Source organism: Amblyomma mixtum, chromosome 2 (genome assembly GCF_055824585.1).
Source record: "Amblyomma mixtum isolate Tamu chromosome 2, ASM5582458v1, whole genome shotgun sequence".
Taxonomy (NCBI): domain Eukaryota; kingdom Metazoa; phylum Arthropoda; class Arachnida; order Ixodida; family Ixodidae; genus Amblyomma; species Amblyomma mixtum.
Window position 1 is genome coordinate 110,694,614 of NC_143013.1, and position 26,433 is coordinate 110,721,046.

General features: G+C 47.4%; 1 protein-coding gene across 1 annotated transcript; it reads right to left on the reverse strand.

Moving 5' to 3' along the window:
* Window positions 1-659: 659 nt before the first annotated feature.
* Window positions 660-25,907, reverse strand: LOC149360565 (uncharacterized). Its single transcript, XM_089569324.1, has 5 exons — window positions 25,711-25,907; window positions 18,297-18,448; window positions 15,713-15,786; window positions 13,465-13,551; window positions 660-972 (listed from the first exon to the last, which is right to left on the reverse strand). The coding sequence occupies exons 1-5, from the start codon at window positions 25,807-25,809 to the stop codon at window positions 851-853; spliced, it is 534 nt and encodes a 177-aa protein (XP_089425450.1). The 5' UTR covers window positions 25,810-25,907; the 3' UTR covers window positions 660-850.
* Between the last annotated feature and the right edge of the window lie 526 nt (window positions 25,908-26,433).

Sequence of the window (26,433 nt, forward strand, 5' to 3'; positions counted from 1 at the left end):
AGGCTTCACGCTAGCTCGGTACTTCGGCGTGTACGTTTGTTGGAAGAGATTGTTCTCTTAGATGCGGCGCCTCCGGCCTTGGTCAGCAGTGTGTAGAGACCGGGCGACGTGAACCGCAGCGACGTTCAGAAGCTGACTCTGCAATCTGGTGGTATCCGGCAAACGCTGCTCCACTTTCATTTGCTTTTAAATTCCTTTTTTTTTGCCTCCTTGGGGTAGGTAACGTCTCGTAGTTTCAAGAGATGCGCGGCAGTTACCAACGCTGGTCTCTCAGGCTATCGCCTCATCAGTTTGAGGATAGTTCATACGTTTACCCGCGTCCTGCTTTCTGGTCCTGCACATTTCTCCACAGCCCTCAGTAATCTGGACAGCCTTCAGAAGAATAAGAATGACCATGAATTCGAACTGCGTTTACGCCCATCCCTGAAGGAGGAACCACCGGGTGTCCTTGGCAGGATGCGCTGGACGAAAGAAGACCATCGTAAGCAGGCGTAAGCAGGTATTCACAGATTATAAACCCGAAATTGTCTAGCCAACACTCAGGAGCTTCAATCGAATAAAATGAGTCGAGCTTGGAGTCGAGCGACTCTGCAGTATTAAATAAATAAATAAATCGTAGGTCAAATGTGTTAGAACGAAGAGATTTATTACCGAAAAAAACAGGTTTACATTAGGTCTGAACGCTCCTTTGGTCGTTATATTTAGCGCGAAAAAAGAACATTGAACTAGTGACATCTACGCAGTGCTAGGGTATGCGAGAATTATCTTGCAAGAATGGAAAAAGTGTTTGAAAGCATATATCTGCGCACGAACAGGTTGCGTTTGTGTTGCGCTTTACCGCGGTCATATGTTAGAAGTCGCAGAGGTCCTTGTCGTAAAGAGGAAATCCAGACCCGCAGACGTCAGTGAAGGCATCGTAGCAGCGCTGAGGAACTTCATCCACGTATTCTACCTGAACCAACAAGATGCACTCTGCAAAGCAGGGGAAAAAAAACACGCTGTGTTTGAATTGCAACAAAAAAGAATTTGAATCTAAGAGAGCAATCGCCGTTACATTGATGTTTTGATTATTACATGCCGCTCCGAGGAGAATCGGAGCGGGCGAGAGCTTCTTCTAAGACTTATTCAGTGCGAGCAGATAGGGCCTGTGTTTGGGATGAGGGAACCTGTGTAGCTTTGATCGGGATTGCGCAGAAACAAATACTTGACATATTTGGGTGTTATTACTTGCCTACTGACTTTTAATACCTCTTTGGAAAACGCCCTTTAATTACTCCGGATATCGAGGAATACGTGAGTGGCTCGCCCTCATTTTGCCTGCGTCTTTATTGAACAATAGATCTTCCTGCAATTCGTGTTGTGTTCTGAAGTAACTTTTCTGCGCGAGCTTGAGTATGTAATATAAAATGAGCGAACTACACCGCACAACGCTTCTTAAAGCACTGAATGAGGAAGAGTTCGTGCCAATTGGTTCAGTTTTATTTACCGCAAATCTTCAGCCGCACGAGCTTCATACTTGTCTCTGCGCAGATGCCATCTGAGGTATCTTCGGCATTATGAAGAATATTTGAAGCGCAGCAGTCCGACAACTTGACTCAAAGCCTTAACCACTTGCCCCCATCCCCAGCGCCTTCCGGACCACGCTTTCGTTCTCTTGACCTCCTAATTCCCTCTATGCGTACTTAAGGTGGCGGTTCCACTGCCGCCATCTTGCAAGTAGTTCATATTCTGCCACCAGGCTACGACACTGATCCATCACTGAGAAAGTGTCTACCCGTCTTGCCCCCAGCGACCCGAGACTGGTTTTGGTTGAGATGTTGAGATACGTGTCCGGTCCTTTCTTGACCCGTGCTGCGTGAAGGCTTTTCTTTTGCTGCTGCGCCTGCCTTCAGAGGATTACAAACGAACCATGGCAAACCCGGCTGCTGGTCCCCGTCGTGCGTGGGGGGAGGTGTTGGCTGGGGTGGTTCCGCATGCTTCTTTCTCTGCCTGTCCCTTGCCAAAGCCAAAGAGAGGGGGGCTTCCTTATTCGGTCTATGGTTCCGGAAGGGTGAAGGGAAAACGTTGGAGAGCCGGGGCAAAGAGGGTACCGTCTTTGTCCAAACGGCGTCAGAGGTGGTGTGATCCTTGTTCGGGATAAGGATGCCCAGCACGGGAACAGAGGACCGTTTCCTTCCCTCTCTTGTTTAGCCTTGGCTGAGTAGCCACAGAAAGCTGTACCGTCGATGTTACTATCTGGAGGGCCTCCTTTGAGGGAATGTGCCGTTTCGTTCTTGAGTTTTACCCGACTACAGACTTTACTGTTTCCAATGTCGTGACATATATTAGTGGGAGCAAAGAAAAAAAAAAATGCTGCCCAGCCCGCATCGCAAAAGGCACAACGTCGATACAGTGGAAACTTGGGAGAGTTAGTGATAATTGTTGACATAATTTCACAGCGCAAATTACTAAGTAAGCGAAAAGAGAAAGCGGACGCTAAAAATAAGCAAGGTGTGATATAAAGCAAATTATTTATGTTTATATCCCGTGTATATATTTCTAAATGAACCTTATAGTTGAAATCGGTGCATTTCTTGTGTCCTTCCTTCTGCCCTCGTCTTTTGCGCGTGTAATCACTCCGTCACTCTTGATGCATAGTAATATTAGTAGTAGTCGGAACACTCCTGGTCTAGAGTGTAACCTGCAAACTCTAGCGCTGAAAAAAGTATATTTTTTTATCAAATGGTATTGCATCTATGATAAGAAAACTACAACAAAGACAGCTATACAATTTAGTCAACGCTCAGCGGATGCCTGTCCAACCTTATAAACTATGGTTGGTAAAGAAAAAGGCAGAGAGAAGTGGGAAATTGTCAGTTTCTGTTTACCTTTGAGATGAATCGACATTGCGCAAGAGACGTGAAATTGCTATTGAGAGGGTTAGCACCGCAGGGCGTCGGAATGTGTTTACCTAAGAAGCAAATATTCGTCGTACGTGCGGCGGCACCTTGCCACCAATTCCGATCAACTTAGACGGAATTTTGCCAAGGTTCACAAAAATGCAGTATAGAGTTAGATGCATACCATTAACGAGGCGGACTCGAGACTTTTTTATAGACATTGTACGAAGAAGGGGGGGGGGGGTGGGGGTGGAGGCGAGGTGTGCAGGAATGCTGCCAAAAAAAAGGGGGTCGGCTACAAAGCGATAGTTCTGTAGGCACTTAGGGCGACCCCCTCCCCTCTCTCTTTTGGACCCTCAACTGCGTGCTCTTATTCATTTTAGACGTACGTCTTTCTTGCATCCAGTTTGCATATTAGGTTTACTTATTCTCTCCAGAATTTTCCATCGCGTGCTGATATCTATATCTTTCTTGCCTTGCGTCGATTTGACTCGATTTGGTTGGATCAAAGATTGAAAAAGTGCGCCCGCGTATGTGTGTGTGTATGCATGCGTGTCCACGCTCGCGTACCTGGAAACTGAAGGAACAGCTGCTATTTTCACACCGTCTATTGTCAGGCAACTATAGCCTCGTTTACATGAACCCGACTTCGGCGGGTCGAGCCAGGAGATCAAGTTGAGCAAGGTCAGCCCAACTTGACTGCATGTTTACATGAACTCGATTTTAGCGAGTCGCGACCGGTTCAACAGCAGCGGCACCAAGCGTCGAGCGGCGCAGCGGGAAAGGGTGGTGGCAGCCTGGAAGATTGCGGCATGCACGGCTTCCTCGGAGGCGCTACGGCGCAAGCGAATAACAGGTTCGCATTTAGCACCTCCCCTTCCACTAACCCGCCTGCAGGAGGGGCGCGCAGCAAGGGGAGGGTGCGGTCCTTTGTGCCAGTTCCCGAAAAGGGGACTTCTCAGCACTATAGTCGGTTACAACTAAAGAACGAAGCGGCACACGCAACTCAGAGGGAGCTCTCCAGCCAATCACGTCGATTTGTGTGGCTGTGCATGCAGCCAAGCCAGCGAAAGAGAGCGAAGGAGTCGGCGCTTTGTCCCCGTGTCGCCGAGGGTGGATGTCATTTGTTCGGGATAAGGCTAAAAGAATAATAACGCAAAAAGAAAGAAAAAGATTTTGCTGCCCCGGCATCTGCCATCGTCTCTAGGAGCACCTGAGCTGGAGCAGAGGAAAAGACAGGGAGAAAGGCGAAGGTACTAGTAGGTGTGGTGCCCCCGTTTATTGTCTCAGCTGCACTGGCCACTAAAGGGGGAGAGGGCTGGGGTGCTCACATTTCGCATATGTCCGCGCGAGAGCGTCTTTTGCGCAAAAACGCTGAATGTTACAGGTGGGGCCATATCCGGCAACAGACGGTCGTGGCGGCTTCAGCCTCCACTGGTGCTGTCGCGGCGCACCTATGAAGACCCAACAGAAAACTGTTCGGTCGACGCGCTTGGCTGGGCGGTCTCCTTTGATGGGCATGTGCTGCTTCGTTCTTGAGTTGTACCCGACTTATATGCCACATGGATTCATTTCAGCGGTGGATCATGGCGCCTTCTGAACCAGGGCATTCGTTTGAAGGAAGTTCGAGTCTAGTTCAGGAAAACTGCACCTGCTCCATGGTTAGTGCTGAAATAATGCAGCTGCAGCCGCCATGGAAGCAGATGATGGTTTACGGGTTGTGATAAACGGCGGAAACTCAAGTAACTTTCACTCGTCGACAAGCTAGAACGCTGCTCGAGTTCCCCGAAGAAACGGATCGAGGCTGGTTCATGGCAACATGTTATTGTGATGTGCTGTTTGCACATTTCTTCATTAGATGCGATATGTTGGCTGCCGCTGATGTAGGCTGTAAACAGCTGGCTGCAATTCATTGGCATCGCAAAGGCTAGCGACGACCAGGCCTGCACTCGACCATCCGTTTTGGAAGCAGACAGTGCCAAACTGCGCTCAAAGTGCCGGAACTAGCGGTACACACCCGCCGCACCGCCGCTGCCGCAGAACTTTGCCGAACTGGTGCAGTGAGTGCAGGCGAATCGAGCGCTCTCCAACTTCCCCTCCACAGCGCTAGCCGGAACAACGAACAACCGGCAGCACGAAGCGAAAGCCTGTGTCTTCCCTTTCCTGTCGCTTTAGCAATGCCAAAGCTGTCCTCGAAAAATAATACGACGTCCAGAATGCGTTTCGTAGCGTCAGGTGAAAAAGATTACCGACGATTACGTTACTTCCTAATGCGAAATTTGAGCGCAGCAAATAAGCTGTTTCACCTTTTCGATAGATTGAGGCAAAGAAATCGAGCAACACATGTATGCGCTATCACAGAATTTTTTTTTATTTTTCACACGTATTCGCAATTTCGGCTCGGGCGGTGCACATATACAGATCCGCCGCCACCGATCTGGCTCTCTGATTGCCACCGCACAGGGGTTGCATTGGAGGAGGAGCGAAGAAAGGAATTAAGTTCGAGCCGGCGCTTTGACAACCGGAGACTCGCAGGAAGAGGGGGGAGGGGGGCGGCGTGTACACCCAGCGGCAAACGATGGGGGCAGAAGCGCGCGCAGCAAGCGGACAACACGATAAAGGGAGGAGGGAAGAGATAGCAGCGACTGACTGATGCCGCTGACGCCGATAGCGCTGGGGGGATGAAAGGGGGGCGGAGCTGGTTACGAGGCCGACGACAACGCCGACGACGACGCGAAACCCAGGAACGGACGCCAAAGAGCTGCGCTCTAAAAAATTGGCAGTGGCTTAGCTCTGCTATGCCTGGATATACGTAGCGTAAAGCGCTCCGGTGTTTCGGCCGCACGTTTCGCCTTGGCTGCTCGACGGCAAACTGCCAGGCGACAACCTCGGGATCGGAAGAATTTACATTTTCCAGTCTTCTGCGCCGTTTGGCAGCTGCTCGACCGTCATTTCTCCGCGCACCCTCCTCGCGCATGCGCAGTAGCGCGCGGCGCAACTGTCGTAAACACGAGGTCACGCGTGGGAGAGGAGCGCACGCCGGCGGCGCCGGCAGCGAGGAGCTCGCACCGGCTGTGGCGAGGAGGCGACGCAGCTGCGGACCTGCGCCTCTCGTGACGTCACGCGGTTCTCGCGCATGCGCATAACAGGCGGCGCGCACACGCGCAAAAACTGGGCTCTGACCCGCGTAGTGTGGCTTTACTAGCTTTATGCTACAAAACAATCCAGCAAAGCAATATGGCGAAAATCTGCTTGGAAGTTCGACACACACTACATGGGCAAAATCGAGGGAAACGTGCAAACATCGTAGAGATATCGTTCCCTCTCGTGAACACCTCCTGATTGCAAATGTTTAGCAGCGCCACATTCGTTATTTTTTTGAACTGTGATTATTTAGTAGACGTGCATGTGTGTAGATGGCGCTACTTACTACATTTATCGCATGTCACTGCGTTATTGCTATTATTGTTTGTATTCTGTGGACTTTGTTGTCGGCAATTGTTACAAGTTGATTAAAAGAATGAGAGACCGACATTTTAAGAGTATATTTGCCAGAAACAAAGAAGCCGCGGAACGTTTCAAGAGCTTGTGCCCTTCATAAGAAGAACAAAAAAGGTAGCTAAATTCAACTAGACATTGCGCATTCCTCAAAAGCCGTACAGTAAAGGCGATGCTTAGCCGCGTAGAGCGAAGTATTAAGTTTCTTCACGCAAAATCTCAGAACTGCCACGTGCTGGTTACCTGAACAATATTGCTTCCCGTTTTTAACTATTTCTAAAAAACGCTAACTTTGATCAGGAATAACTTTCAAACTAAACAAGGCAGGTGCATGAAATTTTGAGAATCGATGAGTGATGAGACGATCTCAAACTGTACAAAAAGTCGCCGCAGTGCAATGCATATCCCAAAAGTTATTGCAGATTACATTGTTCTGTTTTCTATGCTTTTCAAACAAGCGTGGCTAATAAAGTAATCTATACACGTACTTCTAAATGCTTAAATATGTGCACTAGCATCACATCTCAAAGTATCTCGAAAGATATTTTTCTAGGTGCAAGAGCTTTTTCACAATTTTGCATTTCCTGAGACAAGTTGAGCTCAACTGCCAGTTTTCATCTTTGCGTTTTCTTTTACAGTTGAAACAAATTGGCAGCTACCGTTAAACCAAATGCATCTTTTAAAAGCAGAGAAAACTAGCTTTTCGGAGATGTCTGAACCATATTTTTTTGGTGACGTGTTATAGTTTCTTATAACCACAAGTGTTAATACTTGTTAATCCAATTTACAGAGATGGTAATTATTCAATAAATGGAACAGTAAAGACATCCACGTTGCGGTTTCCACAGAAATGAGTAGGAAAGAGAATTTTTTTGAAAAAGCGCGAAATTTCCACAGCACCATTCGCACCGAAAGTTGGCTCTATAGCATCACTCTACGAACTGCTGATATAGCTGACACTCTCTATTGTAACCAATATCTTCATTTTAAAATCATTTGTGAAGTGTTTTCTTCGCATTTCTTCCAACATCACGACACGGTAGTTCAAAATCTTACATTTTTACTTTCAATGCGACTTTTGGATTAAAGTGCACAGAACTGATGCACAGACTGGTAAACAACTACAGTGCAGAACTAGTGCTAGTATTCATGATGAGGGCCATCACTTCATGTAAAAATCAATAAACTCTAAAATCGGCAAAATACAAACTGTCTTTCAGTGCTGCCAATAAAGAGAACTGCTGAACGTTTCGAAATTTCCTGTGTCAAAAAAAATTGTGGCATGCTTTCGCGATTTGTAACTTCGGTATGCATTTCACGATTTAATAATAATCCACTGCTCTTCTTACTCTTTTCAAGACATGCTCGCAGTGTCGTCACGGGGTGGGGGTCACATGGGCGGCTGGGAAAGCTGTGCACCGGACGGCTCCTTTTGCGTTTTTCGCACATCATAAGGTCACGTGGCCGGCGCAGGAAACGTATCAGCCTGGTCACGTGGCGCGCTCGCTTGTGCGTCGTACTCCCCGGCGCTCATCGCTCGATAAGTAGCACCGTTATGCCGGTCATCGCGGGACAAGCCATGCGACTGCCTCAACGCCGTCCGATACAGCGGAAATAATCTACTAATAGGCAGTCTCTGCGGCCATGCCACAGTATATATCGCTGAACTCTTCGTCTTGCCCGTCGCTCTACTGGTTCCTATCTTTCTAGATCTTTATAGATGTATCGTCGAGCGGCACGGCGACCTGGCAACAGCCATTCTACATGGCGACGTTTGCAATTTTCGCAGTGTGACCCGAACGTTCCAGCCTTCTTCTCCGCTCCAAGTGTTTCCTGAACCCATGTCCCAAACATATGGGACCATCCGGAAATAGCAGGAGGGCCCATCCTCATGAAGCGCCCGTATAATACTAGGTAAAAAAGCGTAGTGCCTGCCAATCACTCCGTGAACCCTGTAGCTGTGCCATCACACGGATCACACATCAGTTTGTACTTGCAATGCAGACAAGTAACTGATAACTTCTCTGCTAGAAGGACAAAACAGAATTTTTTTCTCCTGCTGAGTTCACTGTTCTGATTTTGCATTTGTTGTTGAATGCGCGTGTTACTCCTTCCTTGGTATTGTGGTTACGTGTCATTGAAGAAACGCCAGGACCCAACCTCAACCTTGCTGACTGGGAGACACTGTCCGCTGCTGAGTCAAAACACTGTCTGATGTAAAATGTCTTAAACATCATTTATAATGTGTTCTAAAGCGATTTTTTGCAGGGCAAGGACCTAGATAACCTAACATCCCAAAATAAAGATGTTTCAGGTAGGCATGCAGATGCCGAAAGAATCTAGACTAGCACTGTCCAAACATTTCGCTGTTTACGTCACTTTTAACTGCCTCTTGGCAAATCCGAAAACCACGCGTGACGCAAAATTGCCTTAAACCATGACATTCCTGCCAGCAACCCTCTCAATCATCCGCAATAACGGAACAAACAGTCGTCTCTACATTAGCTGCTATGTCTCATATATAAATTTACCCCGCTCACGTCGAACACGTGCATCACCTCCGCTACCACTCTGGGAGCGACCCCGCCCTACAACAGTCCAAATTTCGTGTTTAAAAACCACAAAAGCCATTCAGTCGAAACGGCGCAAATTAAAGGAGGCCGATTATAGCCCTGGCGAGGATTTCTCACTTTAATTTAGGGTTCCGATAAGCGCCTTCTCAGATTTGCTAGAAGCAAGTATGGACACTATGCTAAGCTACAGATCTTTACAAACGAAATCAAAGCGTTATACTTACGACAATTCATGTACAATTCCTCCACAAACTCAAAATGAAAACGCCTTAAATTGGAAAATAAGAGTGTTCTCCACAAACAGCGGTGCTGGGAGGACTAGTCAGATAACCCTTTTTTCTGTAATCTACCCTAACATACAGAGCTTCGTTCCTAAACATGTCGCTTTCTCATCTCTTGTAATACCACGCCAGAGTAATGTACTAATCCTGACTTCTCACGGATGACCTCATTGATAATAAAGAATTGTCAGGCCAAACAAGTTTAAACATTCTTCGCCATGATCATACTGGTGCGCGTGGTGGAGGCGAACTGTTTACTGCTTGTGAACAATTGTTACGCTCCAGTTATAACCCCACGTCAAAACTTGAAATTGTGGGCCATATGCGTCGCGCCGTACCGAAAATAATCTTGCTGCTCACATGCTAACTTTACTGAGAACTTAATCGCGAGCTTGCTCTGCCCCTGCAGGACAAAGGCTATCCCATATCTCTCCAAATACCACGGCCTTGTGCCAGCTGCGGACAGCTTATCGCCGCAAACTTAGTAATCTCATCCGCCCACCTAACTCTACGCCGCCCCCTTCTACAGTTGCCTGGTGAATTTAGTAAGATGTTAATTTGCACTATATTTATTTCCTAACTAGGACAGTGTTCTCTTCGAGCATTTGAATTGGCCAGATATCTGCTGGGAAAAGGAAACGACCCTGACGCCTACTTACTATTCCAGACAGTTGCTGGTTGTTTGAGGCATATTTTGACCTACTTTGGTTTTGGTTAATATGCAAAAAAACAAGCGTGGCTAGCGGTGCTTCAGACATTCTGTGTGAGATACTAACCGCTTACCCGGAAAGCTGATCATTCATTTCCTACTTACGTAAGATCTGGGATCATAAAATTATTATTGCAGTTATACAGTTTGTTCCCGAGTTGCACCATACACCTTACGAGGCTGTCCGACTGTACGGTCGAGGAAACAGATTGCAGTAAACAGTGAGCTGGAAGAAGACTTTCTGCCCGACTTTAGGTCTGACCTACACTGCCGTTGTGTTTATAATAATTGGCTAGAATTCGCAAACAAGATGACCGCAGCAAAGATATTCCTTTGACGGCCATCTGGAACCGTCAGAAAAGACGTGGTTCACGAACAGATTTAAAAGACAAGAGAGAAAAAAAAACTCGCATTTCAGTAGCAACATCTAAATTAACCACTTGCGCTTGCTACAGGCCTTACGCTGTAGAGTATGCCTACTAAGCTGCTGTTCGCAGCGCTTAGGAGCGCTTTATCAAGATCGTATTGTCCAAGATCCTCAACCGTGGAACAAAAAATTGTGCCTCGTGAGGGACAGCACGGTGGAAGGCTGCGGATTAATTTTTGCCGCCTGGGGTTCATTAAGTGCGTGAGATCGCAAAGCGCACGGGGCTCTTTTCTGTTATGCCTCCAATATGACCCAGCCGCCGCGTTCGAGGTAGAAGCCTTGTGCTACGGCTCAGTAGCCGAGCACCCTAGTGACTGGGCCTAGCCACAGCAGCGTGTCATAACTGACTGAACGAACTAGTGAATGCAGAAATGAGGTTTATTGAAGGAAAGCCGCAAACCTTTCGTTGGTGAAATGCTGAACTGGTGTTAATCTAGCTTCTAACTGCAAACTACTTTATGACCTAGACCCACGGTGTAAGAATATATTTAGGTGCTGACACTGGGTTGGACAGCGCGGCCAGATCTTGTTCGCTGCTCCTTGTGCTTCTTTTGAACGCGACAGATGGCGTCACGCAAGGAGAGCATTTTGTAATTGTTTGGAACCGCGGCATGCACGTATGTTTTTTTAATTTCGGGAATGGGTATTTTTATATGCTCAGAAATATCAAGGGCATTTGCTCATTTCGGCTGCCTCACGAATACTGCCTCGGTGCCGCACTCCCGTGCTCGGTGGCATAACTCCAATCCTATACGGGCGATCACCGGGAGTGAAAGAAAACCACCAGTTTGACGCTTCAGTGCCGACGTTTGCGACGTTCTAGCGGCTAGTGCAGTACACTTCTCGCTAAGTGACGAGAGAATAATTTACGAGAATACCCATGTCGTTCTTGCCGCCAACCTCATCTATCACGCCGACACCTAAGAAGCTGTGCGGCTGTTGATCTCAAGGAAAGCTGCACCGGCATGCACACGAAAAGTTAAAATACTTGAGGCTGTTAACCGGACTTCGTGGATCTCAGTGCCGAAGAAATGCAGTGCGCCTGCTAGAATGGCTATGTTGCCCTTAATAATGTTCTGCCACAAAATGCTCCACCGGTATTCCGAAAGTCGTTTGCGAAATATGCGCCTGCATATTTGTTATTAACGTTGCCGGCGAATTTTTGGCTTTCATACCACCGTGTGCCGTGGGACCAAAAGGCACAGAGGGTACAAACTCCTGGAGGCCATGACATTGCCAACCGAAATTTTCTGCGCTATACTGCGTCTTCTCGCATCTAGTGTGCCTACGCAGGAGGTTCTTCAGAAAGTCAAGAGTGATATATAGACTGCGGAGACTTCAGACCGTCGTTAGCAGTACCAATTGTTTTCTTTGATCACATCGTGATCTTTATACTTTTCAAGCCGGGATAACCGAGTGGTCACAGCGCTCGGCTGCTATTCCGGAGAACACGGGTTCAATAACGGCTGCTGGATCCGCGTTTCTCCGAGTCGAAACGGAAAGAGGCACCGTGTGCTTCGCATCGCCTACAATCGGGGCGAGTTGGCTTTTGGACACGGCTGGGTTTCATAGGTATGCTGAAACAATGACCAACACATCACAGCCACCACGCGCATAGCCCGCGACGACTCGCGGGTCTGAACGCGTCACCACGGTAGCTTGCGTAACGATCACCATGGGATGTACCACTAGAAAAAAGCCTAGTTTAGCAGAACTGGTGTGTGCATGGTGCCTAAAGCAAATTAGAAGCAGAAGACCCTACATTCACGCACTGAGATGCACTTTTGCAGCAAAAGACACTAGCAACCACAGCCTAAAAGGGCACAGAATTTCGGGCGCGCCACAAGCAGTTTGATGGATGGATGGATGGATGGATGGATGGATGGATGGATGGATGGATGGATGGATGGATGGATGGATGGATGGATGGATGGATGGATGGATGGATGGATGGATGGATAAATGGATGGATGGATGGATGGATGGATGGATGGATGGATGGATGGATGGATGGATGGATGGATGGATGGATGGATGGATGGATGGATGGACGGACGGACGGACGGACGGACGGACGGACGGACGGACGGACGGACGGACGGACGGACGGACGGACGGACGGACGGACGGACGGACGGACGGACGGACGGACGGACGGACGGACGGACGGACGGTCGGACGGACGGACGGACGGACGGACGGATCGATGGATGGATGGATGGATGGATGGACGGACGGACGGACGGACGGACGGACGGACGGACGGACGGACGGACGGACGGACGGATGGTGGCACATGTAGGTTAACCGAGATGGATGGAAGTCATGATCGTCCCCTTTGAAACTAAGTGTTGGCAGTTGCCAGCATGCTGGGCTTTCTTTAATTTTATTTACATGGTTGGAAATTCGCTAAAAATCGCCATTTTTTAAAATGCCTTTTCCGTCCTACACTTCAAACCTTATGCCAACTGTGTGCCTTTGAGCCACCATTCCTACAATCCAACTTTGACAGCAGATTTATTTACATAACAATTGTTATCTCTAAATATTAGGACCTTAGGGAGAGTGACTGTGCCAGCTTCAATATCTTGATCGATACCATCACATTCGAGTATTAGGAAGCCAATTGTTTCTACAGGTGTATCACACACAGCACATGTGTCACCTTCTTAGTCAAATTTAATTTTGCAGCTGCGCATTCTAAATCACCGTGTTCTAGTTTCAGAGTAGTGCACTGCCTCATGAGTTATCCCAGACCGATTCCTTTCTAGTCTGCTTTTTCCAGTATAGATACAGTTCTACACTATGCTTCTTTTCCATTCATTTAATCCAGGACACTTCTCCTCACCGCCCCCTAGCCGCTGCAGTCAGCGCATGTACTAGAACGTGAACATAATCTGTGCGTGTTCTCCGCCGCGGCTGGCAATCAGTGTCAAGAACTAAATATATTCTTACACCTTGGCTAGACCCGACAACTGGAACAATTCACGAACTAGGTTAATTAAACTGATATCCGTCAATCTTTGTCTCATGGCTTCGTTTTAAAGGCCTTTGGAAAACTTCGAAAGCATGGTAAATATATCACGCCAGTACTTACGATCTTTTTCACCGAAGGGCAGGACGGTGACAAAGCAGGTCTCGTAGTCCGTGTACCCAACTGTGATGGTGACTGAATTGTTGTAGTCTGCAATAAAATAGCAAATGATAATTTAATTTCTCTTGATGTACTCCTTGAGCATTTTATACTTGGATGGGCAGCAGGCGTTAGACATTGCAGTTATATTTTAATGTTTTTGTAAACAGAGACTGGTCCGCTTATTAGCTTTTGAAAAATGTTCCGAAGGTTGGAGATAACGCTAAAAGGCTCGAACTATGTGAATAATGGAGCACGGACTGTTTTGTAGTGAGTTATATGTGCCACGATGGTGCTACGTGATGACTGCAGTTGATCCTTATCATAATTCTTTGGGCTAGTTAACAATAAATAGCTTTTCTTACGACGCTCTTCAGAGAAATGGAAAGAATGGATTACGCAGCACAAGCAGTGACTTTCAACGAAATTTTAGTTAGTAGAGTCCGTTATCTGCTACTGAAAACCAGGAAAGAAACCAGAAGTTCCGCCAAGTACAGGTAGAAGCAATGTAATGTTTGGTTTAGTTTATGGGGTTTAACGTCCCAAAGCGACTCAGGCTATGAGAGACGCCGTAGTAGAGGGCTCCGGAAATGTCGACCACCTGGGGTTCTTTAACGTGCACTGGCATCGCACAGTGCGCGAGCCTCTTGAATTTCGCCTCCATCGAAATTCGATCGCCGCCGCATGGATCGAGCCCGCGTCTTTCGGGTCAGCAGCCGAGCACCATAACCACTGACCCGCCGCGGCGGCCCAGAAGCTATATAAGAGGGAACACAGTAGCTCGTGGCTTCCGCTGTTGATGAAGCACTACTGCCGAGAGGCGGAAAAATTTGCAGCAAATGCACATGACCAGTAAGCATGATTGGCTACCTTTTCCGGGCATGCACCTGGTTCCGCCCATTCTCGCCGGCTGTCGGCGGCAGAGCTTCAGAAAGAGCGCGGGCGACCCGCTCCTGTGTTTCCTCTTGCATCGCTTGTACAGGGTGTGTTTTTAATGTGTTTTTTTTGTACGGTTTCTACCAAGTTATTTTTTAACTTTAACATATTGGCTCTTGAAATCTAAAGTAAGAAAGTTGATGAGGTAATTTTTATTAATTAATCGTTTAATCACTGAGACGAGCAATGCACAGTCTTTGTCAAAATTATACAGCCCAGGGGGTCTGCTTCTGAGCCCTGCAGCGCGGCTGTTCTTGCATACTTAGGGACTCCAACCTCATGAAGGCGGGAGGGACATGAAGTCCTCAACACTGCCAGGCTTAGGATTGTCAAATGTGCTTAAGAGCCCCGCTACACGAGTTGGAACAAAACACCTTGGGCTGCATGTTTTTCACAGAGACTGTGCATAATGGCCGCCTTGCTGTACAGTCTATCTGCACAGACTGCATCAATGTATTCCTCGCAGGGTTAAAGAAAAAACGTTCTATAAACGTTTCAAACAATACTCCCCACATGTAAATGATAAGTAGAACGTAACCTTGCACCTGGGAATCTGTTTACACGATGCCGTTCGCTGGTCGTTGAAGCCATGCAAGAGCTCCTGACGCAGTCATCGTGAAGGCAAATTATCTGTGCTGTTTTAGTCATTCGTAATTAGCTCTTAAAGATGCCTGCTAAATATATGCCATCTGCAAAAGGCAGGCAAGCAATCAGGAGAGCGGTTTCTTTTTGTGGCGTGGCAGCTTCAGATCTCCTCCGCCCGCTTTGCAGGCTTTGTCCTTGCGGCGCTCGAGGAGACGTCATTACTTCTGCGAGGCCGGTAGAGGCTATCTCACGTAAGGTGAGATAGCCTAGCGGCATCGTCGATGAATACTGTTAACTACCGGACCCGAGGATTGATCATGCACTTTTAAATTTCAATTTTTACACATTTCGTAAGCCAATTATGTTATCAAGGCTTACCAGGAGTAGCAAGAGTAATGCCTTCGCTCACTAGCGAACTGTTACTAAAATATCCTTGCATAGCTCTTTCTTTCTAATTGTGTCACTAATGTACGTTTCTGGTACAAACTGCAAAAATTCCTTGCTTGTCATACGGGTTACCCCTTTCTTTGTGTAGAAACGGGAGCGGCATAAGAGTGCAAAGAACAAATTAACGGATTCAGATTATAATCAGGAGATCTTCACCTGTTAACGTCTCTATACACATTGGAAAAAAAGCAAGATTCTACGGATATTGTGCATTAGAAGAAGAGGTTTGCGCAATTTCGCTTACCTTTTCCTACCACGAGGGTAGCCTTATTTGGAACATCGGGATTAGCCCTTGTGTAATCGTAGGTGACGAATTGCCTGTAAAAAAATGATCACTTTGAGATTAGGCCCTGTAGTTCCTGTCAAGAGTATTTTGCCGAATCGTACATAAATAACTGCTGGTGTTTGTCATTCTCTTGTGTCCTGTTTCGTTGCGCTGTTTTATCCGGTTCTTCAAAAATGTACCAAGCAGCTCGAATTTGCCCTCTTCTGGAACAAACTCCGAAAACTTTGCTCCAAAGGGACACGTAATATAGCGTGACTTCCCATAGTGTAAATTGAGTTAGAGGTTGCAATATGAAATCTTTTCTTTCGGAAATGAATACGAAGAGCTGGCTTCGAGTATCCAATAGCGATGCTCTGATGTCTTTACTGAGGCAGAAAATTTATTTTTATGTGAGTTAATTCTTATTTGGCGAATATAAAACGGTATGTTTCCATGCTAATGCATTATGTAGTTCATTATCATCCAATGTTTAAACAATTTGCCGGGATAATGGCACCAAATTCATAATCTAAAAAGATACTGAAGCATTCGGATTGTATGCCAGGTTTAAAGCGCCAGATTTTGTATTAGCCGCCGGGGTGGCTCAGTGGTTATGGTGCTCGGCTGCTGACCCGAAAGACGCGGGTTCGATCCCAGCCGCGGCGGTTGAATTTCTATGGAGGAGAAATTCTAGATGCCCGTGTACTGTGCGATATCAGTGCACGTTAAAGAACCCCAGGTGGTCGAAATTTCCGGAGCCCTCTACTACGGCGTCTCTCATAGCCTTAGTCGCTTTGGGACGTTAAACCCCATAAACCAACCAACCAACCAACCAACCAACCAGATTTGGCATTGCCGAGGGTAAGGTGCAGTGCTCGTTACGCATTTTATCTTTACAAAAACCGAAATGCATAGGGGACTGTTCTTCCGATTTGAATTATGATTTGGTAATATTTAATGCGCAAAGCTAAATTCATATTACAAATATTTCACTTTTCTTACAACCTAAAAATGTGGCTTATATAACCTTTGGGAGAGATAGCAGTGTCAGTGAAGAAATTTAGTCGTCGTTTGTACGCTACCAAAGGGACTTAACTAGCATCGATAGCAGTTACTGGATCCTGAAGGCAAAGCTTGTTTGGCGAAAGAAATTTTAAGGGAATTACTCCCCCCCCCCCCCCCCCCCACGCGCGCAGAAACTAACGAAAAGCAAAAGATCATTCCCCTTTCCCCTCATTCTCTCACGCCTCAGGGAGGCACTCCGAGCTCGACATAGCGTAGGAGTATATTGATCACGTGAGATGCGCGGCTCGGCGATACTGTCGTCAGTATCTTATTGAAGATAAAGTCGGAAGTAACTTTTTACGTCCAGGCTTTTTCGTTATCTTCGCGGTGACCTCCTTTTTAGTGCTGTCGCATTTCTTGCAGCCTGGAGGCGGTCTGTGAACGCTGCGTTTGGCAATGGAAAAAAAGTTCGAGAGTGGCAGACCACAAGTATGGGCTTGTTGGTGCAGTCATAATGGGGAAAAATAGAGCAAAGTGGACGAGTCATAGAAAAAAAAATGTACAGATCACAAGCGCTGTCTCAACTTCGCGACACCACGCAGCTAATGCCAGATTTGATTTAAAATATTTTCAGCAACAACTCCAGTGGCGAGTTAATGCGTGTGTTATCTTCAGGCTTGTTTTTAGTACCTTTCAGTTCGAGCTATTTTCCACAGTTGTGAAAAAATTTAGGGCTTCTTTTTTGTTCCAGAAAATATTGATCAAAATTATATAATTGAAGTCGCGAGTTCAGGCATCCCACACGGGCAGGGGACTTTTTTGTGACAGCTGCAATGAACTTTTTTTCTCGTCCACTTTGACGTCTTAGATCGGTCTGAATTCTGTATTTCTTCTGGCTTCCTTGCCTTTGGTGTTTGGTGGTACTTATACGTATTACTTTAAAAAACTCTTTATTACAACTATTCGAAAGCTAAATATACTCTATAATTCTATAATTTACTCTAAATTCGCTTGTCCCGTCAGAATATTTAAACAGCTTCCTGAGTTGCCATTGGCAATTGGCCCTTTATCACAATCTTGAATCGAAGTTACAGTTAAACGTGTCGACTATTCACTGCCCATCATTGCCCTTCAACAGACCTCAGGAGTGTTGACATTCTTTTTGGAGCAATGACGTTACTGACATATTCGTTTGCTACGATGTCAGAAAAGCGTTCCTGAGCTTACTGTTCCAGCTGTCAATTTAGTACCTACTATAGCCACATAGTACAACTAAAGATTGAGGCGGCAGATGCTACTGAAAGTAGGTCCTCAAGCCGATCTTGGCTACCGATCTTCATGACGCCATGGTTACCGCCACTAAGCCGTGCTTACTCCCCTTTAACTTTCAACCCGCTGCGATTTTACGCTAGCAGGTCCAAGATGATTGGTCAAGGGGGGAAACGGTCGATGCCTTTGGCTGGATAGGCTTCTTTGAGGGGCATTCGCCCTTCGTTCTAGCGTTATATAGTATTTGTTGTTCGTGCTAAGAACGCATATATTTTGATTCCCGTCTCACTCTTGCGTTCCGTTCAGTCCTTTATAGTGGGCCAAGTATGTCGCCGTTTTGGCCGTCAGGTTAAATTCCGTCCTGTTACCCGTCATGCAAATCAGAGATGGATCTTCGATGGAGACGTTCATTCCGGCAGTGTGATTCAAAGCTTCCACAACCTGCAAAATAAAAAAAATATAGACTTCTCATTTGTTCCATCGAAATGACAGCTCTTAAATACCAGAGTACTCTCGCGAACGAAATATATACATCTAAAAAAAACGGTCTTACGACCAGACACGAGTCTTCAGAACTCAGCAAGCAGAAGACGTCCATTAAGGAATTAAAACTTTAACTGGTCAAGCCAGCTTCGTCTACTAGCTTAAATCTAGTCGATGAACTTGACAAATCGTCAAAGTATGATTAAAATCCCTGATAGGAAGACCCCCCAGTGTCGTGTCTTTCTCGCCGATTTGCAATCACAGCCAAAAGGCAGAGCGAAAGCTGCAGCCGATGTTAAGTTGTCGTTTCTTTGTAGTTTTCAGTTTTGTTCTGAGTAAATGCCTTAAATATAGGCCTTCAAGGAAACGTTTCTTGGTTATCAGATATGAGGGACCAAAGCCGGAAAATTAACGCGGAAATTCATTCCTTCCTGGCATCCCTGCGAATAATGCTCCACACTGATTTTCAGCACCAGTATGCTTCAGCGGAACGAGGACCTACCTATTGAATTTTTTACAGCTAAAGGAAGAGCTGTTTCTTTTTTTAAAACCGGTGGATGTTAGGGCGAACGTTCACGGCCTATGAGAAGCAATCGGTGCTGTCAACATCAAGCCTTCGCGCATATGCAGGGTGCGGTGCAGGAGGAAGCATTCGAGAGGCTATGATTTAGTCGCCGCACAGAGTGCCCCAGTCGGGGCGCGCTTTCATTCCCCGGCCAGTCCCTGAGTTGGTATCTGCTTGTGAGCCTGATGTCCGTGGCATGGAACAACAACTTCGCGTGGAGGTTGGGTGGTAGACACGTCGCGTGTGCAACTAGTAGTCAGCTCTCGCAAGCGCAAAAGCGACGCCTAAGGGGCGTGCTAACTCTGAGATGCAGGCACATGAGCTCCGAGCCGCTCCCGAAAGACACTACGTTCTCAACTTTTGGACGCGAGGCAGAGGCCGTCCCTGAAAGACACATAAATCCAATCTGCGATTTGTGGAACAGAATAAGTAGATAACTAATCATTCGTAAAAGTAAAAGAGGAAAACAGCTAATGCTCATCGCCTGCTTTATCACGAATGAGGAGTCAGTATGTAGTGAGTCCTGCTTGGGCTCAGATACAGCTTCCAAAGGACTATCCTAGGGTTCGCAAGATGGCGATGGGAGTAAATATGCTCCGGGACGGCTTCTTCTAGCAGTTAGGTGGCACGTATGCAGCCTGAACGCACACTTTCTTCCTACGCTGCATAATCTAGTCCTCTTTACAGTTGTTGATTTTTATATTATATCATTCTTTGTAAAGTAAGGAATATTCAAAAAAGAGTTGCTAATCTTCAACGTTAAAAGTTCGAAAAAGAAACAGTTTTTCTTTATTACAACAGATGGCGCTTGTGACAGAATCGAAGCTACCCCGGAGAGAATGACGCCACAAGGGCCTTGCGTGCCGTAGCGCAGCGGAACTATTTGGTGTTATCACACAGCTAAGAAGGCTCCTCCCCAGTAGCTTGCTCGTTGTGGTAAAGAAAAGCTTTCGACGAGTATGAGGATAGGGATTATGCTTAGTTTTCACCATATGCTATTCAAGCGATCCAAATCCCCAAATCCACGGCAGAGAGGAGGCAGGAAGATTGGCCGGTTGACAACGCAAAACAAAATGAGAAGCGGTTGGGGATAGACTGAAACCGTTAGCTATCGTTTCGACTAGAGGACGCTTATTATCCCAGGCAGGTGGATTAATCAATGGCAGGGGTAAAGTACGGCTTTCACTCCAAAGAAGCACTGGTGAGGAAAGTGTGTAGGGTAGAAAGAGATCGGACGTGAACTTCAAAAAAACCTTTTCTCTAAGCATGGGGGAGGCGACAGCCTGCATGGAAAACAGGGCGCTGAGTTGACTTTGAAAGAACTAGAAAAAAATAAATACACTAGCACAGCAGAACCCGAAACAAGGAAGGTGGCGAGAGAACGACACAAGAGAGATAGGAAAGAGGAGAGCGTTAGGGAGCAGTACATTCTCAGTCAGCTGAACAGCAGAATAAACGGAAGGAAATAGATTTATTTCACGGAGTGGAACGAAGCAAGCATAAAATAGTTGAAAACAATAAGAAGAAATGCACAGCAGAAAATAAAGTAGATACAAGTTAACACAGACTAAATAAAAAATACCCGAAGGTCATTTTAAAGAAACGTAAGCATCAGAATAGGAATTTTTTGTATTAGTCAATCATTTGTTCAATACACATTGATATGCAGACGGAGGTCCCATAGTTGATGACTGAAAGGAGACCTCTTCTACGGCCTTATAAGAAACCTTATAAAGTGCGGTTTGTTTTTCTCTTATGCTAATTTTTTAAATCCTCAACCTGTCCATTTTAAAAGACCTTTCCACCGGATTTCGACTACGACAGGATATACCTAAGTGGTTATGCGGTTCTATTTCAGGCTTTTGCTTCTTCCGGTTGTAAGGCTTTACTTTCGGTGTAGGATTGCGACTGTGCGGTTCCTTTTGTTGAAGATTTGAAGCCTGACTCGAGAATCAACTATTTGAAGTACTAGAACAGTAGTTCACTGTTAAAATGATTAAACACTAATTAAAATGGTTTTAGACTGCTTTGGCTTTTTTTTTTTGCTGAATCTCGAGTGTTTCCAGTCAGCCTTGCACTCATTACTTCCCCTTTTTTTCCGCTAAAATTTTGTTGGAAGAAGCAGGAAGGCTGCGTGTGGATGACATTAGACGATGCACGACTGAAGATAGTCTCTTCGGGGTAGATAAAGTCGCTTGCTGTGATTCTGACCGTTTTTTCACTTTGTAAATGTTTCCTGGTCTTATATCAAAGTCGAGGGCTGTAGTTTACTGTCGTCAGAGGTCTCTTATCCAACCTTCCAAGCATCAGAAAACATCCTATGTTTCTGGCACGTATGTGTGCCACTCATGGTGCATCGCACAGGATATTCTTGAGACGGTCGTTGCTCAATAGGTGAACCATTTATAGATGACGTAAACGGGAATATCTGGTGTTTAATGAATACATGTTATCCTCGACTCATATTAAAGAATAATGATATTTGTAGTGTTAGTTTTTGCAAGACATGAATAGCGATAGCACGATGTGAATATCTCTCACTGAGATTCATGGCTGGGTAAGAACTGAGTGATGGTGGAAGCGAAATGAAATCTATTATGCTTCCTTCAAAGCACCGGCTGGGTTTAAAAATGAGCGTGCCGCCCAGTACTATAGATGAAAAAACTCAAGAACGGAGAGTCAAATGTGCGCTAAAGGAAGCCCTCTATGAAATGGCGTCGATCGACTGTGATGTCGTGGCTGTTAATCGTTCTCACTTTCTGGCGCGACATTGCAGCAGGTTACCAGTAGGTAGTGGATTCATGACGCATTAACCGGATTGATCGTGGTGTCATGAGAATCGGCGAACGTCATTTGCCGGTGGACTACCTTTGAGGGACATTTGCCGCTTGGTTCTTTATAAGGTATCGGCATGAGATATGAACTCAAGAAAACAGGAAGAGAGAATGATGACATTTATGCAAATACCAAATGAGCAACTTATTAAATAGCAGGCGTACAACGTACATATTTAAAATATCGTACCCATACTGCAACTGGGTACGATAGTTCAGCGCCTCTCCTGTTTTAAAATGCATAGGAACCGAATGACACGAGATCGTCGAGACAGAAGGGGCATCATTGGACTTCGACAAAAATGAATTAGAGTATGTTGAAGTTATTGTGTACAGTAGTACTAATGGAGCATGTAGTAGAAAAGTGTTGAAAAATTGGGTTACATAGTTCTTATCCTCTCACGCTCCCCTTAGAACTAATAGCATAGGAAAACTCGCTTTGCTTTACATAGTTCTTATCCTCTCACGCTCTCCTTAGAACTAATAGCATAGGAAAACTCACTTTGCTTTCCTCTCACAATCTTGCGCAAAGCTGACTGCGTCCAGGCCGCGTATAAAGCACGCGAAAGCCGTCACACTTCACCGTCCTTTCAAAACCGTCGGCACTGAGATGAAGCCTGCTTCAACCAAATGAGCCTTTTTTTCACACCAGGCATGAAGGCGAAAGTCAATGCATTATCGACTGCTCTGGAACAAGCCAGGATAGGACGTATGCCTGTTTCTATCAGACAGTGGTGTTTGTTTGTTTATGTATTTTTTGAAGGTTTTCTTTATCGCCCGAAGGCATTATTGCAGGGGGGATTTACAACAAAATCAAGAATTGCAAGTGCCATAGTCAGATGATGGGCTATTTATCCACAAGGAACAGCCATGCACACAAAAAATAGGCATGCACTCGCGTACATCTTCTAGCGACGCGCGCGGCCGACAGTGACAACATGCCGAACAGGACGGAGCTGTGGGCGCGCGGAAAGAGAGAACGCTTGGTACCTCGGCCTGAGCCTGACGCTGCTGCCGCTGCTCTGCCGCTATCTCCTCCAGCGGCGTTCCAGGATAGCGTACTGGCAGGACCCAAGTTTCGACCCGCCGCTTCCATCGTTCCGGCCTCAGGGCGTTGACGGGCGGTACGCTCAGTTCTAGGCTGCGCTGTACATGAACGGCGTCACTATCCAGCCGTTCAAGAACACAGTCCTCTGCGATATCCTCCCACCCGACCTTCTGCTTCGACTCACCTGCTCTGCCTTGGGCTGCCGGCCATACGATGAGCTGCGCGCGGCCGTGTTGGCGGACTTCGTCGCCTGATATGTCCCGCTGCCGCCGTACGACGCAGCAAATCGTCTTTCGCCGCAGTCAGCCTCTGGCCATGCACCAGCCTCGCTCGCGCCCACGCAGTCTAAATTAGAACCCTGCCCGCCTCGGCAGCCCCTGTGCGCCTCTCTGCCCTCCTGCCCAGCGTCTCCGGCCCGGCCTACCTTCTCGACAATACACCAGGTGCGATCAGCACGAGCTTTGCCTCACGTCCTGCTCTCACTGCTGTCTTACCCGTCGTCTTTGGCCCTGCCTCCGTTCGCTTTCCTTACATTGTCGCCAGAGCCTCCTGCAGACAAGGAAGACTGTGCGGCACTGGCACTAATAGTTCCACAGGCCCCTGAAGCAACGTGGACGCTGCGGCCAACTGATTCTCAAGAGCTCTCGGCCAATACCAAGCCTGCTGGCCGGAACAGCTGCTCTTCCAACTGTTTTCACCACCTTGAAAGTGCCACGCAGCAGGATCAGAAGGCCAAACCGGTCCCAGCATTACAACGCGTGGCGATGGTCACCCGCCATTATATATTGTCTGAAAACGACCTTGAACCGGTGCCAGCGCCTGTTGCCAAGCCAACCCAGGTCACTGCTGTGGGCCCTACTAGCTTCCCGCCGGTGTTAGCACATTGAAGGAAGCCTGACACGTCTGGCTCGGCCGCCACTCATTGCCAGTGCGCCGGGAGACCACTGCCCACACGATCTCGCCCACAGGAGCTTCAGGTTCCAACCACACTGCCGCTTCATCAGCCGCCGCCTAGAAAGCTCCCTAGGCTGACCAGGCTCGCCGACATGCCCCTGGTGGCAGTCATGGTGCCGGGGCCGCCTCCGATTATCGGTACCTCGCTGGCGTTCTCTATGACCGGCTCGGCGCCTGTGATAATGGCGCCACTTGTGCGGCCGCCCGTCACGTGCAAGCAATCAGTCCCCGGCTGGCTGCGAGCATGCGCCAGCAGCTCGATGCAGTCCACCACAGACATTTCCCGCCTTGCACCTCACTGTGCTTCCCGCAGCCGCCCTCCTGGGTACCGGTCAGATCGGCGCCGCAACAGTTGCGCTACTCTCGGGACTCCCGGCCCGCCTAGGTAGCGCTGCCGCGCTGCACCTCATGCGTTACCAGTCGGCTGCCGCACCAGCACCACCGGCACTGGGTTCACTTAGCAGGGTGACCGGCATCCCTCACCTGCCACTACGCGTTCCTCGACACCCACCGAAATTTCGCCCGCTGCGCCTCAGCCATGGTCGCCCACCGGAGCCGCGCCTTCGGCCCCAGGACATCCTGCAGTACTCTTGAGACATACCAACTAACCATCTATGGGGGGAGGGGGGAGGGAGGGTGGAGCCCTATATCGTCCTGCGCGGGCGACTGTGACAACATGCCGGTGGGGACGAAGCTGTGGGCGCGCGCAGAGAGAGCTTTTGAAAGGCTAACAACAACAACAACAACAACAGAGATAACGCTCGAGACCTCGGCCTCTGCCGGACACTGCCGCCGCTGCTCTGCCGCTAGCTCTTTTTAGGGAGCCCTCAAATAAACGTGACCGCAGTTGCCTCTTGGTTGACCTCCACATCGACCTCAACATTCTAATTACGCAATCTGCAAAAAAGGCGCATCACTTATTCCCACAAATCTGCAGATCCTGTGGTGAGAGAAAACATTCCAGCGAACTTCGTCGACTGCCGCGAAACTTGCTGCGTTTGCACATAACTTCAAATTTGCCAACAGCGGTCATTTCAATGCGACAGCAATGCAGCCGTGGTTCGTGAAAGTCGCCGTTGACTGTTTTCTTATTTTCATCTCCCCTGCGCCGTATGGGGCAGCCGCGGAACTTGCAACGAAGGTGGTCTGGCTTGCGTGCGCTTTGACATCACCTCGTGAAAAACATGTACTGGTCGGCAGTGCAGGCCAGGAGCACGGGATAGCTACGCGCTGCTCCTTGACTGCTTTTCCTGACGACGCCGTGATAGAGGATTCTCAAAGCATATGATTGCCTCGTCGGTGGCGCCAACTTTGTTCTGCTGATTTCGAAGCTATCGGAGGTGCGTGATGTCGACCCCCATTCGTTCCCCTGGTAATGGCGGTGAACCTGCTGGCCACAGCGAAACGTCCTGTACAGCAACAGTCACAGCGAGCGCTTGGGCAATTGTATTCCTTAACTGCATGCTACTGCTTGTTGTACAATGCTAATAAAGCATGCTGAATGACGAAAACTAAAAGGAACGAACACAGGACGCCTGTAATTAAAAACTTTCAATAAGAGCTTTGTTCCTCCTGCATTGCAATCTAATACAGCAGCAAACAAATCTGAATCAAACGTTAAGATTATCGTGCTTCTGAAACCCAGGAGAATCAAGGTAACCTCTCATTGCTGGCTATACCATTTCTCGCATTTTGAAAAAAAAAAGTTAGAAAATTTAAACCTGTTACGCAGAAACAGGCGGCTGTTGCTTGGAGTTTCGAAACCGTGCCCAGCCTCTGGGTACCTACTACATGCAGAAAGCATTGCAGCGACGCTCACCTGCCAAAATGAAAACGGTTGGCTGCCTTCAACGCTTCCCGCAAGGAAGACGACTAGCAGCCAAGCGATCGCTGCTCCACAGCCTGCTGTTGGTGCCATCGCAAAGAGTGGTGCAGTTGAGCTGCTTCAGTCCGCCTATCTTAACTCGATATGGATAGCACAGATACGCACTTTGACGTGATACGCACCAGCTCCGCCACGTGCAATGCCTGGTTGAAGGGAAAACATCCAGGATTGGCTACGAACGACAGACCGAGCCCCAGCTGTCATACAAGGAAGTGTGCGTTTTTGTTCCGGTGTTCGGGTTACAGAAACGCACCATTTCCATGTATTTTGCTTCGTGAACTGAAGGCCCCTGCCGTTTTCAAAACACTATAGTGGTAGAGAGCTAGACCGAATATGCTGGGAATCTGCCAGGTGAATTTAATGCTTATCATGCATTTACTGAATTTAATGCTTTTTAAATTTGCATCTCACAATCTCAAATAAGCGCGTGCTTATATTTTAAAATGTCAAAGGTTGTTTGCTGCATTCCTGTTATCCTTCAGGAGGGCAAGCTGCCGGGCTAGTTGGTGATGCATTTTTTGAAGAAGCTAGCGTACAAAACGGACGAGGGACCGAAGAAAGGACACATAAGACTTTCATGAGCGTTACTACCAAATGTTTATTCATGCGACCGTACAAGGCGTATGAAGAGGAAATGGCGAGCATGAGCGTAGAGAG

What these genes read in the sequence shown, in the direction of transcription:
- LOC149360565 (XM_089569324.1), bottom strand. Translation starts at nt 25,809, where the DNA reads ATGGCACCAACAGCAGGCTGTGGAGCAGCGATCGCTTGGCTGCTAGTC. An exon ending in TACCCTCGTGGTAGGAAAAG is followed by an intron (nt 13,552 to 15,712) that starts GTAAGCGAAATT and finishes ATTTTATTGCAG; the next exon opens with ACTACAACAATTCAGTCACC. An exon ending in GCCCTTCGGTGAAAAAGATC is followed by an intron (nt 973 to 13,464) that starts GTAAGTACTGGC and finishes CCTGCTTTGCAG; the next exon opens with AGTGCATCTTGTTGGTTCAG.